This window comes from Chelmon rostratus, chromosome 17 (assembly GCF_017976325.1).
Source record: "Chelmon rostratus isolate fCheRos1 chromosome 17, fCheRos1.pri, whole genome shotgun sequence".
NCBI classification, from domain to species: domain Eukaryota; kingdom Metazoa; phylum Chordata; class Actinopteri; order Chaetodontiformes; family Chaetodontidae; genus Chelmon; species Chelmon rostratus.
The window spans coordinates 14,151,867-14,169,939 of NC_055674.1; the positions used below are offsets into that span (position 1 = coordinate 14,151,867).

At 40.5% G+C, this 18,073-nt stretch overlaps 1 protein-coding gene and 1 gene segment (V, D, J or C); both read right to left on the reverse strand.

Annotated features, from left to right (window-relative positions):
- The window catches only part of LOC121620884 (immunoglobulin mu heavy chain-like), a 94,899-nt gene extending 91,093 nt beyond the window's left edge, over window positions 1-3,806 (reverse strand). The window contains exons 1-2 of the mRNA XM_041957132.1: window positions 3,750-3,806; window positions 3,363-3,663 (exon numbers count right to left, since the gene is read on the reverse strand). Of these exons, the coding sequence (XP_041813066.1) occupies window positions 3,363-3,663; window positions 3,750-3,798 (350 nt within the window). The 5' untranslated portion in view covers window positions 3,799-3,806. The remainder of the gene's footprint in view (window positions 1-3,362; window positions 3,664-3,749) is intronic.
- Window positions 1-18,073, reverse strand: part of LOC121620879 — a 231,598-nt gene that overhangs the window by 58,207 nt on the left and 155,318 nt on the right.

The following is an 18,073-nucleotide window of genomic DNA, read 5'->3' on the forward strand; positions in this document are numbered from 1 at the left end:
CAATGTTTATTTACAAAGAAAAGCACCATGCTGACAGAGCATGGGAAAATGAAAATAGACGTCAACTAGTAGCACCCTCTAACGGGTAGGTTGTTAATGATGGATGTCAGCTTGGCTAACGACCTCCTCTCACCTACATCCTCAGTGGTGTCCAGAGGGCAGTCCAGGACAGAGCCAGCTCTCCTGACCAGTTTGTTGAGTCTTTTTCTGTCCCTCTCAGAGCTTCTACAGCCACAGCACACAACTGCGTAAAAGACTGCAGATGCAACCACAGAGTCATAGAAAGTCCTCAGTAATGTCCTACATACTCCAAAGGACCTCAGTCTTCTCAGTCGATGGAGACGACTTTGGCCCTTCCTGTACAGGGCATCAGTGTTAGTGGACCAGTCCAGTTTATTGTTGAGCAGGACACTCAGGTATTTGTACTCCTCCACGATCTCAATGTCCATGAGATGACCCTGGATGCACAACGGTGTAGTCTGTGGTGCTTTCCAGCGGGAGTCAATCACCATCTCCTTAGTCTTGCTGGCGTTTATGTGCAGGTGGTTTAGTCCACACCAGTCGACAAAGTAAGTGATGACTTCCCTGTATTCCAAATCGTTCCACTGCGATACACATCCAACGATGGCTGTATCATCGGAGAACTTCTGAAAGTGGCAGCAGGTTGAGGTGTTTTACAATCCAGCGTCGTAGTCAGTTGGCTTCTTATATAGTTGACTGCAGTGTGAATGATGAATGGCCACTCCTTGCTGCAGCTGCAATCATTAGTTGATTATGAATCTGGAACAGGTGTGCCTCCAGCCCATCAGAAGAAGCAGGAACAAGGTCACAAATGCTCCACTAGATGGAGCCAGAGGTTTTTAGAAAGCATGATGATGATGATGATTGTGATGATGACAATGATGATGATGGTGGTGATGATGACAATGATGATGATGATGATATTGATGATGATGATGATAACAAAAGTGTGCCGGCAGTTGGTTGCGCTATTGAGTGACTTATATGCAGACGTATGAACAGAAAAAATATATCTCATATAACTATATAATAAAAAGTCTAACAATATTTGTCCTATCATTTGGACCCTAAATCACAGATTAGACAATAAGAAAAATGAATTAAAGTGAACAAGTGGCAAAAAGGTTCATTAAATATCTTAAATTTTTTTTTTCTGGCTGTAAAATGTGCACATATTAGGACTTTGTGTGGATTTGGTGTGAAAGTTTTGGTGAACAATCTGAAAATCACATTGAAGCTTTTTATCTTTTAATGTGTCCGAAATGTAAATGTTTGTATCACATGCATGATCTGCATGCATGTATTTATGAAGACATGTGGACACAGTTTCATGAACACAGAGAGTTTAATCACCCCCATTGTAGAAACAGGAAGTAGTATTTTTACTTTACTTTACATCATTAGACCAGGTAAGAGTAGGAACTGGCCTTTGATTTGGGCAAATATACCATCATCACTAGTTGTGTTCATGTATGTCATGTTGATGTTACTCCTCATGAACCTTGTTCATCATAATCAGTGCAAGTATCAAACCCAGTCAGTCCTAGACTGCCCTCTAGAGTTCTTTAACAGACGGAACAAATAATCACGAATCTGTTTGCAGTCTTTCTGGCTTCAGTGATAAGAGGACCTGATAGAGACCTTTGAATACGTTCATTCTGTTTCTTCTTTGTCTTCACCAGTGATGACTTGAAGTATCTGCTGTAATGTTTCAGGTTTACAATCAGTTTGAATAATTTGCTGTTGGCAGTAGACGACCGCAGCCTTGTGTTGTTCAGAGCTACATTTGTTTCTGATCACGATGAAATGTGTTTTACACTCCAATGTTTGTGAGGATTGAAACATTTAGAAAGAGAGTCTTCTGTTTGAGTCAATGCAGAATATCAGACTGTCTGCTTGGTAATTTAGTTTGTGGAGACTGTACGTTGAAGGCAGTGGTGCATTTTTTCTGTGTTGTCAAAGAACTGAGCCAGAATTTGGTCTTGGCTCTCTGTGACAGTTCAGTTTTGAATTTAGTAAGGCTTCTCAGGGATTTTGACAGGTGTCCTATGTGATATGAACAGACAGTTCATGTTTAGAGGGTCGATGGACTGAACTGTGAGTGTTCCTGATTCTACTGGCTCCTTGATTAATCGATGTGACCAAGCTTTAATACAGTTACTTTCAATGATTTTGATGAGCTGTAATTTCAGTTGAGGCTGATATCACTCAATATAACAGGCTCCTCCAAGCTCTTCTGTCCTCTCACTGACACACACACACACACACACACACACACAGGCGCGCGCACACACACACACACACACTTCACCTCGTCATGAGGGATTACACAAGGAGGCAAATTTAAATATTGATGACAGTAAATCAGTTGACTGAAGTATATTTGAATCAATGAAAATGAAATGTTCAGGTGTTTCTCTTCATCTCACACAAAAAAACTTGAAATTCATGACTTGAAAGTTTTAATGTTTGGTCATGTATAAATATATAATTCATTTTTCACTTTGGGAAAACCAACAATAATGTATCAGTTATGAAAACATCCAACTATTTAAAGTGATGCTGTTGAATTAAATGAAGAAACTTTTTCTAAACTCTAAAGTGTGTTTGTCTCTTGACTGTAACAGTGAACTGGTGTTGAAGTCATTCGTGGTCTGAGGGCTCCTCCTCTGGTGGCTTCATGTTACAAGTGTTCAGGCACTGAGGGCTTTTTGTTCAGGTCGACTGATGCTTTGTGTTATTGTGCACTTTACTGATGTTATTGTGGACTTTTTCCAAAACTTCTGGCACAACGCAATGCCTTCATTACTTATAGGTGTAATTACATTCATTTTGTACACCTTACTCCACTTTGCACATTTGTGTGAATGTTCATGCCTAAAGGGGCAAACTTTTAAACTTCTGTACTTGTGTTTGTTGCTGTTTATTTCTGCACTATTCTTTGATTTAATTTTTTTGATTAGACAAATCAGATGTCAATGTGTCTAGAAACTGTCTTTTTCTTTCTGTTTTGAAATGTGTCACATGGATGATCTTCATACATGTACTTACAGAGAATATAATCAGCTGTGTGAAACAGGAAATAGTGTTTTGCATTGTCTGTAAACATTGATTCAAAGGAAAAACCAGAAATAAAAACATCTGTAAAATCAAGTTTTCAATATTTGTGAAGGTTGCAATTGAAATAAAAATGGAGTCAAATTAAGACTTCAATATTCAGCCACCACAAATTTTCATGACTGACAGTCAATCACACTCAGTATTGTGATGTTCCCAGTGGTGGTAAATAGAGGAAGTAGTTTTTGTATGACTCTCCTATCACTCTCTCTCACTGTGTCTCCCGGGCACAGTAATACACTGCTGTGTCCTCAGTCTTCAGACTGTTCATCTGTAGATAGAGTTTACTGCTGGATTCGTCTCTGGAGATGGTGAATCTCCCCTGGACTGACTGGGAGTAACGGATAGGAGTACTAGCAATGCCGATATAAGAGATCCACTCCATTCCTTTGCCAGGAGCCTGTCTGACCCAGGCCATATAGTAGTCTCTGAATGTGAATCCAGAGCCTGTACAGGTCAATCTGTGAGATTCTCCAGGCCTTTTAACCACTGGTTCAGATTCTGTCAGAGTCTGACCATCAACACCTGTCAAGAGGAGAAAAGACATCAAGTGAAACAGCTGATGACACAAATAAAAGCTCTATTAGATGAAGATGAGTGTAGATCTTCACCTGCCCAGCAGATAGTTAACAGCAGCAGTCCTGTCCTATAGTCCATCATGTTCAACTGTGTGTCCACTGTTCTCTGTCCTCCTCTCTGCAGTCAGATAAGTAGAGGTGGAAGACATCTGACTTTTGCATTGACTCCTCCTCACAGGGAGGAAACAGCTGGATGGGAGATATTTAATGAAACTGCAGAATTAATGTCCAAGAGTTAATGCTCCAAGTCAGCTGTTTTCATGTTTGGCTGACATGTTTCCATTTGTCTAAAATGTCTCTCAGTATTAAAAATGAAACCATATTCATTCTAAAAATACAAACCGTTCATCGTAGTTGTGACTTCTGACACATGAAAATACAGGGTTTATTGAAATGTGTTTACAATAATTAAACACTGTATAGTCAAACTTAATGGTCTGTATTAGTAACAGAGGAGAGAGAAACTTGACACTGACTGCCCTCTAGTGGTTTTATACTAGAAACTGCAACATTATTTTTCACTCTCATATTATGACTCACTTTAGATTCCACATCATTTACAGACATTACTGTGTTTTAATTTGTAGTAATGTTTTGTATTTGTAGTAGTTTAATTTCAGCAAACAGATTGTTGTGCTGTCTTTGTTCTTCTATCAACAAGTGATCTTTATTGGGTTTTCAATGTGGTTAATGTTTAGTAAGAATTTTTGTCAAGAACAGATTTAAAAAAAAATTAAATCAGAGTACATCATATTATATTACAGAAATATAAAAAAGATGCAAAAATATATTGCAAACTAAATTATAAATGATAAAATATGCAATATGAATACAATTAAAGTAATACTTTATGGTTGGGCTCGACCAGCCTGAAAGAAGAGGACTGCAGGTTTTTGTACAGCTGCTCAACCAACTCCAGTCACTGTGACTGTCGAGCACAAAAATAAACAGCAGAGTCTTCAGTCTTCAGACTGTTCATCTGCAGATACACCTGCTGTCTGCTGTTGTCTCTGGAGATGGTAAACCGGCCTTTCACTGACTCAGAGTAGTAGATGTTGCTACCATCATAAATAGCAGCCACCCACTCCAGTCCTTTTCCAGGAGCCTGTCTGATCCAGAGCATATAGCAGCCACGGATTGAAAGTCCAGAGGCTGTACAGGTCAATCTGTGAGATTCTCCAGGCCTTTTAACCACTGGTTCAGATTGTGTCAGAGTCTGACCATCAACACCTGTCAAGAGGAGAAAAGACATCAAGTGAAATCAGCTGATGACACAAATCAAAGCTCTATTAGATGAAGATGAGTGTAGATCTTCACCTGCCCAGCAGATAGTTAACAGCAGCAGTCCTGTCCTATAGTCCATCATGTTCAACTGTGTGTCCACTGTTCTCTGTCCTCCTCTCTGCAGTCAGATAAGTAGAGGTGGAAGACATCTGACTTTTGCATTGACTCCTCCTCACAGGGAGGAGAAAACTGAATTAAACCTGAATGTCACCTGTCTGTCTCGTCTGAATAATGATTTTTTTCAAAATTTCATTTCATTTGATTTTCCTTGTGCCAGATTTATTGTCACGGTGCAAATGTTTATATTGAAGTCTAGATGTAGATTTAGATTTATTCATCCTTTTCACGGAAAATTGTTTCCACCTTCCATACAACCTCAATAATACAAAAAATACATCAAACTTTACAGAATCTTCTGTGGGAACAACAACATGCACCCACCACCAGCACATTCACAAACTTTACGTGCACAAACACACAAACTCAGTTGGGATCTTCTATTCAGCTCTGTTATGGCAGAGGGGACAAAACACCTGCTGAACTTCACCTTTTTCCATACTAGCGACCTGTAACGGTTGCTATGGCGTGTGTTCTGCGTGCAGTGGCTGTGCTGTTGAGGTCTTGGAGGTTGGGGGTCGGCAGGCCGATGATCTTGTGTGTGATCTGTGTTTGTCTGTACTTGTTGGGGGTTGACAGCATATTAAAGAAGCAGGGGGAGCAGTAGAGGAGGATGGGTTGACTCTGGCATGCTTTTCATTCTCATCCTCCTCGACCTAAGTGCAGCCTTTGACACCATCTCTCACTCCATCCTCCTCCATAGACTCTCCTCCATTGGCATAATTGACACACCCCTTGACTCATGTCTCTCTGGCCGTACTCAGTTCATTCAACTCAAGTCGTTTAAATCCCAACCCTCCCCTGTCACCTCTGGTGTGCCCCAGGGTTCTGTGCTGGGGCCCCTCCTCTTCATCACCTACTTCCTTCCCCTTGGCAATATCTTTCGTAAAATTCAACATCAATTTCCATTGCTATGCAGACGACACCCAGCTCTACCTATCTGACAAACCCGCTGTCACTCTCCCTCCCCTCTCCCTTACCACCTGCTTATCTGAAATCAAATCCTGGTTCACCTCCAACTTCTTAAAACTTAGCAGTGACAAAACTGAAGTCCTCCTTGTAGGCACCAAATCCACCCTATCCAAAGCTGTCAGTGTTTCCTTTTCAATTGACAACTCTCTTGTTTCCCCCTCCCCTCAGGTTAAGAGCTTGGGTGTCATACTGGATGGCTCTCTATCCTTCCACTCCCATATCAATAATACTACATGGTCTGCTTACTTTCATCTAAGCAACATAAACTGTCTCCGGCCCTCCCTCACCTCCCACACTTCCTCCATCCTTGTACACAGTCTTGTCACCCCCTGCATTGACGACTGTAATTCCCTCCTCTTTGGTCTCCCTCAAAAATCCCTCCATAACCTCCAACTGGTCCAGAACTCAGCTGCTCGTATCATCACCAAAACCCCTTCATGTCACCACCATGTCACCAGAACAATTTCTCAATGTTGATTACTAATTTGTTGATCCAACCTAAAGTGTTCCTGTAGTTACAAACAGGATGCATTCACTGTTTCCAGTGACATGAAAATTGAGTGTACATTCAAACAGATTGATTGTGGCAAATAACAGCTTTAAAATGAGAATTTATTTGCTGTTTGTCTCAGTCGCTTTGGTGCTTTTCTCAGATCAGAATGAAAATTCTCATAACTTTTAGTTCAGCCTCCACAACACGTAGTCATTTGTGCACATCATAGTAGCAATTTCTCCTTCCTCTGAAGCAATTGCAAATGTTTTTGGACATGTGTCAGTTGCTTTCATACAATTCTCTGCTGTTTTAAACCTTATCATTTGCTTATGTCATGTCAGTCTAAATAAACTATACTCATGGATGCTGAATAGTCATTCCCAATAAAACTAATAGTCCTCATTTTATTGCTTGAGTCATCCAAAATTGTTGAACGAGTTATCAAATTCTGTCAAGAAAATTTTATACCTTTCTTTATCATTTTTCCTGGAAATGTCTCCTAAATTGAACAATTATGTGGCCAGACAGACAGGAACGTCTTGATGTTCAGTTACAATATGTACTGTTATATTGTTCACATTTGTGCACACCTCTACCAAAAGGGTGTTTCTTATGTTCGTTCTAAATAAGTGACTGCAGTGTATTTTGCTTTTACACAATGCTGTAGAATTGCAAAGCACATATCGAGTAAAAATGTGAAACGTACGCATTCAGTGTCTTGTACTCATTTACTCCTCTAACTACAGCAATGTGTAACTTTACTGTTGTTTTTGAATGGTTGTACAAGTAGTGTATAGTGCTGTCTTGTGCATTTTTAGGTAGTGTCACCAAGGTCTGACCTTTTTTGTCACTGGAAAACACTGACAGAATAAACTGTCATAATGAAAACATGACAAAGCCATTTGACTAACTTGTTCATACACGATGGTGTCAAGACTTCTCATTTTGATGACACTGGCAGTTACATTGACATAAATACTTGCTTTGAAGGGATGGACTGTCCATTTTTAACACGTGATGTGCTTTGCAGGTTATCCACTAGGTTTTACAGTTTGAACTAATTGTTTTGAGAAATGCACTAAGTGTTGTGCGAATTTTAAGAGTGGTTGAGAAATGCCATCCATCCATCCATTCTCTTCCGCTTATCCGGGGCCAGGTCGCGGGGGCAGCAGTCTAAGCAGGGAAGCCCAGACTTCCCTCTCCCCAGACACTTCCTCCAGCTCTTCCGGGGGGACCCCGAGGCGTTCCCACCAAAGCAATTGAGACAAACTGTAACAGACCCTGTTGAGAGAAATTTTGGTCAAGCAAAATAAAACAAGCTTCATTAAAATCATAAAGTGACACAGAGGCAGCTGGTTGTCCACAGTGGTGGTAAATAGAGGAAGAAGTTTTTGTATGACTCTCCTATTATGGTCTTTCGCTGTGGACCTCTGGCACAGTAATACACAGCAGTGTCTTCAGGCTGCACATTCTGTCGGTTTAGAGTCACTGTGTTGCTGGAAGAGTCCAAGTCGACACTGAACTTGTTCTTTAGTGTATCTTTGACATCTGTGTCACGACTAATCCACTCCAGTGGTTTTCCTGCAGGCTGAAAAAAGACAATGATTTGGATCAAATGATCAAGTTAAACTGTAAAAGAAGAACTGTGGACTTTGACACATCCAGAGAGACTCACATCCAGCTGCCAACAGCAGCAGCAGAGCTACAGAAAACATGGTTGATGTTGAAAGTGACGTGCTGTGAACTCCACTGACAGCCTGATGTGAAGGTTTTATAGCTGAGTAACAAGGAAGCTCACTGAGTTTGCATAGAATCAAACATATGAAGCATCAATATTGCTCTAACTGGAGCCAATAGAAGAGTCTGTTGACTGTTCTAGAAACTATTCATGTCTAAATGTGTTGTATTGACACTAATTCAATATTAGCTCCTCGTCCGTGTACTCTGGCTCAAAACGGTGAGGACGTCCATCGTAAACAAAGTCATCGTCCACCACCTCAGAGTCGGAAAAATATTCATCCATTTTGTGAAAAATAATAGTCGCAAACTACAGCTAAACTAGCCGACCGCCGCAGAGTTAGCCGTGTTGTGGCTGGTAGCTCGCAGCGCTCGAAAATGACGTCATCCACGTCAGAATTAGTTGTCTCGAGACACTGGATGTTGATAACATGCCACCACGGGCTCAGAGGGGAATAGCGCCAGCATATCATAACAAAATATTGGAATATGAACGAGTTTCGCCGCAGATTATGCGTTTATAGAGGCTACGCACGGGTGCCCCAATTACTCGCATTATACGGATATATGCGCCGCTCCTCTGGGGCTAATTTCTTCAAAACAACTCCAAATGCCACCAAAGTTGTCTGGGTGTCTAAATGGTCGTATTTAAAGCTACAAATAAAGTCCAGGTTGTAAAAAACGAAAGTTATCCTTTAAGACAGCACTATACACTACTTGTACAACGATTCGAAAACAACAGCAACGTGTAACTTTGCTGAGGAGTAAGTGAGTACAAGACACTAAATACATACATTTCAGGTAAATCATTCTGACACATCCAGACATTCCTGTCTATGTGGCCACATACTTTCATCTACATCACAACGGATATCATCCCTTACAATGCAGCGAGGAAAGTATCTCCTGAAGTGGCGAATCCGCCTTCTGCATGACTCTGCTGTGATGTCGTCACACGCTGCATCCAGGGCCATTTGCACATGTGGGTGCCGGTCATAAACCTTCCACCTCCAGGCAGAGAAAAACTCCTCATTCTATTCCACCAGCATCCTGTCATGTGCTGCAAACCACTGTCTGACCCGATGTGAGTGGTGAAAATGGACTTTATCCCATGCAACAACATACTTGTTGAGTTGGCCTCCACCCCTCTCATTCTCAGGGACTATGTCCCTGTAAAGAGTGTCTAAAACAGTCAGCAGATGTTGTGTATTATATTGACCAAGAAAGGGGATATGGGTGAGGACGCCATTGTCTGAGATGGCTGCACACATTGTAACATTCCCTCCATGTCGGCCTGGGACATCAGTGGTTGCTCTCTGTCCAATGTAATTTCTTCCACACCTTCTACATTTGGCCAGACTGAAACCCTCCTCATCAACGTATATGAATGTGTGCAGTGGTTCCCTGGCTTCCAGCTCCAGTACACGCTTTAGAGAGCAGTGCCTGTTTTCCCTGCGAAATGTTTGAATGATTGAGTTCACGGTGGGTCTTCCAACATTTGGTTGCACCCTTCGACCAGCCTCAGCCATCGTGAGGCCGTGATTGACAATGTGGTCCACAATTGTAGCCCTAATTTCATTAAGAATGTATTTGGCCTCTTCTCCCTCTTTGCCTGTTTTGTCCCCTTCCCCTTCCTCCACGTATCCTCACCCCTCTTCCACGATGCTGACCTTCCATTTCTGTGTGACAGAATTGTGGAAATGGTACACACTATGTCCTGCTCGGTTCATAGGACTGGATACTGATACTGAGGACATTTATCATGTGAAAGGAGACCCTTTCACGTGATAAATGCCCCTTAGATCATTTCACGACACACCCAAAAATGTGCTCATGTTGCCTCACAAAACATACTCTGTCCAGTTCAGTGAAAATATGAGTGACAGGAATTCATAAAATTGTTTAAAAAATATTTCTAATTATACAATATGAAATCAGGGGAAAATTTAAATATAAAAAATAGATCATAAAAATTACAATATAAACACTATTAAAATAATACTTCATGGTTGGGCTCCACCACCCTGAAAGATGAGGACTGCAGGTTTTTGTACAGCTGCTCAACCAACTCCAGTCACTGTGAGCCTCGAGCACAATAATAAACAGCAGAGTCTTCAGTCTTCAGACTGTTCATCTGCAGATACAGCTGCTGTCTGCTGTTGTCTCTGGAGATGGTAAACCGGCCTTTCACTGACTCAGAGTAGATGTTGCTGCTGCCACCAGTGTCAGCAGCGACCCACTCCAGTCCTTTTCCAGGAGCCTGTCTGATCCAGTTCATCCAGTAGCTGCTGAATGACAATCCAGAGGTTGTACAGGTCAATATGTGAGATTCTCCAGGCCTTTTAACCACTGGTTCAGATTGTGTCAGAGTCTGACCATCAACACCTGTCAAGAGGAGAAAAGACATCAAGTGAAATCAGCTGATGACACAAATAAAAGCTCTATTAGATGAAGATGAGTGTAGATCTTCACCTGCCCAGCAGATAGTGAACAGCAGCAGTCCTGTCCTATAGTCCATCATGTTCAACTGTGTGTCCACTGTTCTCTGTCCTCCTCTCTGCAGTCAGATAAGTAGAGGTGGAAGACATCTGACTTTTGCATTGACTCCTCCTCACAGGAAGTGGAGCTGGATCTGACTTGAAAGAAAACCTCATTAAAAGTGAAGAAAACTATTGAGAATATTAATGAAGCTTTAAAAACAGTAAAAATGGTAACCCCTCAGTACATGGAGCCTTGAATAAACATGTTTTCCAGCCAATACAAACAAATTGTCCAGTCAGACATATCTTACATAAATATAAATTAACAGCCTCTCTGATTTTACTGTTTATAGGTTTGTGTTTGAGTAAAAAGAACAGTTTTGTTTTATTCTATAAACTACAAACACCATTTCTCTCAAATTCCAAATAAAGATATTGTCATTTAGAACATTTATTGTCAGAAAATGACAAATGGTCAAAATAATAAAAAAAAAAAGATTTGTGAGTTGTGTTTTCAGACCTCAAATACTGCAAAGAAAAAAAGTTCATAATCATTTTTAAACAACACAATACTAATGTTTAACTTCAGAAGACTTTGGAAAAGATTCAGGAAACAATATTTGATGAAATTACCCTGATTTTCAATCTCAGCTTTAATGCATTTTGGCATGTTCTCCACCAGTCTTTCACATTGTTGTTGGGTGACTTTATGCTGCTCCTGGTGCAAAAAATCAAGCAGCTCAGCTTTGTTTAATGGCTTGTGACCATCCATCTTCCTCTTGATCACATTCCAGAGGTTTTCAATGCGGTTCAGGTCTGGGGATTGATCAGGCCATGACAGGGTCTTGGTCTGGTGGTCCTTCATCCACACCCTGATTGAACTAGCTGTGTGGCATGGATCATTGTCCTGCTGGAAAAAAACAGTCCTCAGAGTTGGGGAACAATGTCAGAGCAAAGGGAAGCAAGTTTTTTTCCAGGATAACTGTCATGTCCAAGAAATTGTGTTAAGTTATGTTTTTGTCCTGTGTCCATGTTGTCTTGTGACTTCCTGTTTTATTGTGAAACCTAACTCTCCTCGGAATTCAACCTGAATGTCACATGTCTGTCTCATCTGAATGAATGTTTCATGAATACGAAGCGACCATCCAGGTCAGGCAGACTTTAAACATTTCTAACAATTCTCAAACTGAGTAACTTGTTCATCAACATTAACACAGAAGCCAAATAACAACACACAGTCACAGACCAGCCAGAAGCAGCAAAGTTCAGTCCTTTCCGAGTTGCGCACAGACAGCAGCATCAGAGCTGCTGCACCCACATGACCAATAAACATTGCTCGGCTACACCACAGACACAGAGGATGTAAATAGCTTACCTGTAATGATCTCTCCCGAGCACTGATTTCATTTTGCTGTTGTCCAATGATTGATTTAGTTCTGTTTCTGTGGAGATCTATGTTTTTCCCGACCATTTTGTCTCCTGTCTGTCAAGGGTCTCTGTTCCCCTGTAGGGCGTGGCTACAGGTGGGGCTCTGCCTCCTCACCTGAGTACAGCTGTGCGCTATCAGGCAATCAAGACCCACCTACTGCAACAGCATATAAGCACTGGTTCCTCAATCAATATTCGTTGGTTTGTCCGCTTCTACACGTGGTACCTATGAGACCTTGACCAAGCTGAAGTATCTTTTGAGACCTATTTTTCTTGTCTACTTGCCTGCCTTCCTGACTCCTGTGTTTTTGTGCTCAGGTGCTTGCTCCTTCCTGTTTGCCTCCATGCCCTGTTTGTCTGTGTCTTGGGAAAAGGATTGGATCTCCCCCTGTTTTGCCTCCTTGCCCTCAAGCCTCACCATTACTCTGGAGATTCACTTACTCTGCCTGCTGTTGCTAGATTCAGTGTTCATTAAAGACTGGTAACTTGCGCCCTGTCTCCTGTTCTTTGTCTACCTACGTCTGGCATTATGGGTCCAGTAATTTAAATACTAACTATAACAGCTTCAGGGAAATCATGAAGGAAGATCAGTCTGTGTGTAAACCCTGATGCTCTGATGACAGGTGTCATGTGGTGACCAGGGGCCTGTAGGACATGATTCCCTCCACAAGAGATGCTAATGGTGTGTTTGTACCACACAGACACACACGCTTCACTTCTTTATGAGGCAACACACAATGAGGCTAATTTACATACTGATGACAGTACATCAGCTGACTCAAGTATATTTAAATGAATCAAAATGAAGATGAAATGCTTTTTTCTCTTCATCTCACAAACAGAAGGTGGACATTAAATCTCACAAACACACTTCAGATTGTTCCTGAAAGCACCATTTTTTGTAGTTTGCCACCATGAAGTTGGCTTAAGACTCCTGATTCAAAGTTTCATTCATTTTTCAATGTAGGAAAACCAACAATAATGTATCAGTGATGACAACATCCAACTATTTAAAGTGATGCTGTTGAATTAAAAGAAGAAACTTTTTCTAAACTCTAAAGTGTGTTTGTCTCTTGACTGTAACAGTGAACTACTGCTGAAATCATTAGTGGTCTGAGGGCTCCTCCTCTGGTGGCTTCATGTTCCAAGTGTTCAGGCACTGAGTGCTTTTTGTTCAGGTCGACTCATGTTAAGTTTACTACATGTCAGCACCTCCTACATCACATTAATGATTCACTTCAAACAAATGAGTACAGCTTTGTTGTATCTGCAGCATTTATTGATTCATTTCTTTGCTCACTTCCTGTTCTTACTGACTGTTTTTGCTGCAGACAGAAATACAGTGACAGCAGCCAGGATCATGTCAAAAATGTGAAAACTCCAGTCTGATGCTGCTGATTTGCATAAAAGACTTTGAATGGTTTCAGTGTTTGCAGACTCGAGAGGAGCAGCTCCTTCAGGCTTCCTGCTGTTCATCTTGAGATCTACTTCCTGCCTTATTGCCTTCAGGACCAATGACTAAGACCTCTGTTTTGTCCTGGTTGAGCTGTAGGAAATTCTCTGCCATCGATGAATTTATATCTAAAATACAGTTAAAAAGAGCATCAATTGGCCCTGTGTCTTCAGGAGACACGGCAATGTACAGCTGTGTATCATCTGCATAACTGTGGAAGCTGATACCGTGTCTATAGATTATGTGTATATCGATTAAAAAGAATTGGACCTAAAATTGACCCTTGGGGCACCCCACAACTTGTTTTATGTGTTCTGGAGGAACATGTATCCAAACTTACCCAGAAATATCGATCTGTGAGATAGGAGCTGAACCAGCTAAAAACAGTACCAGAGAGGCCGACCAGGTTTCTCAGTCTGTTTAATAAAATGTGGTGATCTACTGTATCAAAGGCAGCACTTAGATCCAGTAGTACCAAGACTGTGAGTTTATGTGAATCTGCGTTATACCTAATGTCATTTAAAATCTTTAAAAGGGCCGTCTCTGTACTGTGGTTCATCCTAAAACCAGATTGGTATTTCTCCAAAATATTGATACTATTTAAAAAATCATTTAATTGATTAAAAACCAGCTTTTCTAATATTTTACTTAAAAATGGTAAGTTGGACACAGGTCTGTAGTTATTAAAAATGTTGGGGTCTAGGTTACTCTTCTTCAGAAGGGGCTTCACCACTGATGTTTTAAAGGCGGCGGGGAAGACACCCGTCTGAAGAGAGTAATTTACAATATTTAAAATCTGTTCCTCAAAGAAGCCATAAAATGTTTTTAAAAGTGATGTGGGAATTGGGTCTAAAAGGCAGGTTGTTGGGTTTACTTGGGAGAAAGCTCGACCAAGTGTCCTTGCGTCCACCAGGGCAAAACTCTCCAGTGTTTCCTCAGGTAAACGTAATGGTACAGGTGTGTTAAAAAATTAATTCTGTTGGGGTAAAAGACTGGATCTGATATTATCGATTATATTTCTGAAGTGGTCTGCAAAGTCCTCACAGAGGGCATCTGATGGGGTTTTGGAGGGTTTTTTAAAATTGCTATTAGTTAAACGATCGATGGTGGAGAACAGGAATTTGGTGTTGTTTTTATGGTCTGTGATGAGTCTTGAAAAATGAGAGATTCATGCCAGTTTGACTGTGTTATTGTAGATTTTCAGCTGTTCACGTAATATTTCATAGTGAATTGTCAGTTTGCTTTTTCTCCACCTCCTCTCTGCACTCCTGCAATTTCTTTTGAGTTTTCTGATTTCGTCGTTATTTCTCCACGGTGGTGTAGGTTTTGTTTTTATGGTTTTGGTTAAAAGTGGAGCGACAGAGTCCAGTGTTGTTTTCAGTTTGCTGTTAAAATTGTCAACAATAAAATCACAAGAATCAGGTAAAATTTCTGCAGGAGTGCTCTTTAAAATCTCCATAAAATTTGCAGCCAAGAGAAGAAGAAGAAGCAGAAGAAACAACCAAAAAGCTGGAACAAATATGCTACCAACACACAGTCAGAACCCCAACATTGAGGAAAATGGGAGCTAACGTAACATTATCAATGGCTGTGGATGTGCATGTAATGTTAACGTTGCTCTCAGTCAGCCATCTTTCGTGTTGCTTACCGTAAACCTTCCTCATCAACATCAGTGCAAGTGGAACTGGATTTGACTGGAAAGAAAACCTCAATAAATGTGAAGAAAACTGTTGAGAATATTAATGAAGCTTTAAAAACAGTAAAAACATGTAACCCCTCAGTACATGGAGGCCATGAATAAACATGTTTTTCAGCCAATAAAAACAAATTGTCCAGTCAGACATATAAACTCTGTTGGCTTGTTTACAATAAAAGTCACAGTGAAAACTAAAAGGTTTATCGTCCTCTCTGCAGTCAGATTAGTAAAGGTGGAAGACAACTAGGTTTTGCATTGACTCGTCCTCACAGGGAGGACAGAGTTTGACGTTTTGTTTGTTGGACTTGGGAAACAATAATGTCGGAGTTGTGACACCAGACAAATAAATGTGATTTAGGAAAATCTGCATAAGAATCTTGCGAAATTTGACTTCTCTTCAAAAGCTGAATTGTGTTTCATCCAACAAACAACAATATTAAACAAACTCACGACTGAATCATCAAAACAAAATCTGGACTTTGTCAAAGGTGACATTATAATTTCTGTTTACTCTCCTTCATCTGGCTTCAGGTCCACAAAGTGAAAATTGTTCCTTCATTACTACAATAACACACTTTCTCAATGATGAAAAGACTTTCTTAACAAAGTTTTTGTCTCCATCCACAATATATGTAGAATTTAAGTAAATTGACTTTGTGAGAATAAACAGCAGCTCCTTCAGGCTTCCTGCTGTTCATCTTGAGATCTACTTCCTGTCTGCTGACATGAACTGACACTGACAGATGCAGCTGCACTCAATGCTGATGGTAAACACCTTATAGTCAAACTTTATAGTCTGTTTTAGTGACAGAGGAGAGAGAAACTTGACACTGACTGCCCTCTAGTGGTTTGATACCAGAAACTGCAACATTATTTGTCACTCTCATATTATGACTCACTTTAGATTCCACATCATTTACAGACGTTATTGTGTTTTCATTTGTAGAAATGTGTCGTATTTGTTTAATTTTAGCAGATAGATTGTTCTGCTTTCTTTGTCCTTGATCTTTATTGTGATGATCTGATTAATGTTTAGTTGAATTTTTTTAGAAACATTTTTACATGAAATTACATGACTATTTAAAGATATATCTGTAATCTAAATGTAGAATATAAAATCAGATTTAAAAAATTAATATAAAAACATTGTATATAATAGAATATACAATATAAATACTCTCAAAATAATTTTTCGTGGTTGGGCTCCACCAGCCTGAAACATCAGCACTGTAGGTTTTTATACAGCAGTAAAAGCTGCAAAAAGACTGAAGCTCAGGTTAGAGAATCAGGAAAATTATTTAATTACAAAATAATGTTTATTGTTCAGATGCTGTTTCCTCTAAAGAGTTTAATGAAGTTCTATTATGGAATAAACAAGCTCTGTCTCTTTAGTAATATGATTTCTACATTCATAGCTCAGTTTGGAAATATTTTGTGTTCATGGTAACTGTGTTGTATCTTTTTCATTTTCATGTGTCCTGATCTGAGGACATTTTGTTATGTCTCGTCATGTCTGTTGATGTGTTTGATTCACTGGCATCATGTTTTGTCATGCACTTCCTGTTTTACTGTGAAACCTAACTCTCCTCTCGTTTCAGACACTTGACTTCCTGGTGTCCTTCCCGCCTTCTGATTGTCTGCCCCGCCCTGATTGTTTCCACCTGTTCCTTGTTACCTCATGTATATATAGTCTGCGTCTTCCTTTGTCCTTTGCCAGATTGTCTTGTTGATCCTGTGTATCTTGTCTTTGCCTTGCCTGTGAGTTCTTGATTACTGCTGTGTTTTGCCTTGATGACAACCTGAGCATCTTTTGTTGGTAGCTTCTGATTACCAAGCACCTTTTGTTTCTCCTTGTAAATACATGAGAGATTTTTGCGATTAAAACCAGCCTTTGAGCTTTTGAATTTTCTTGGTGTTTGAGTTTTGCATTTTGAATCTGAAACCCTTGAGAGCTTGTTTCATTTATCCTGTGAGAGGGTCTGATGAGGACTGCAGGTTTTTGTACAGCTGCTCAACCAACTCCAGTCACTGTGAGTCCCAGCTGTCGAGCACAATAATAAACAGCAGAGTCTTCAGTCTTCAGACCGTTAATCTGCAGATACAGCTGCTGTCTGCTGTTGTCTCTGGAGATGGTAAACCAGCCTTTTACTGACTCAGAGTAGTAAGTGGTTCCACCAATACTACTGATATAAGCAACCCACTCCAGTCCTTTTCCAGGAGCCTGTCTGACCCAGTTCATATGGTAGCTCCTGAATGTGAAACCAGAGGCTGTACAGGTCAATCTGTGAGATTCTCCAGGCCTTTTAACCACTGGTTCAGATTGTGTCAGAGTCTGACCATCAACACCTGTCAAGAGGAGAAAAGACATCAAGTGAAATCAGCTGATGACACAAATAAAAGCTCTATTAGATGAAGATGAGTGTAGATCTTCACCTGCCCAGCAGATAGTTAACAGCAGCAGTCCTGTCCTATAGTCCATCATGTTCAACTGTGTGTCCACTGTTCTCTGTCCTCCTCTCTGCAGTCAGATAAGTAGAGGTGGAAGACATCTGACTTTTGCATTGACTCCTCCTCACACTGTGGAACTGGATTTGACTTGGATCTCGGTCACTATTTGGTGAAACTACAGAATGAATGTTTACTGTACATGAGTGTTTTCTCCAAGAGTCCCTCTTGTGTGTTTCATGTATCATGTGA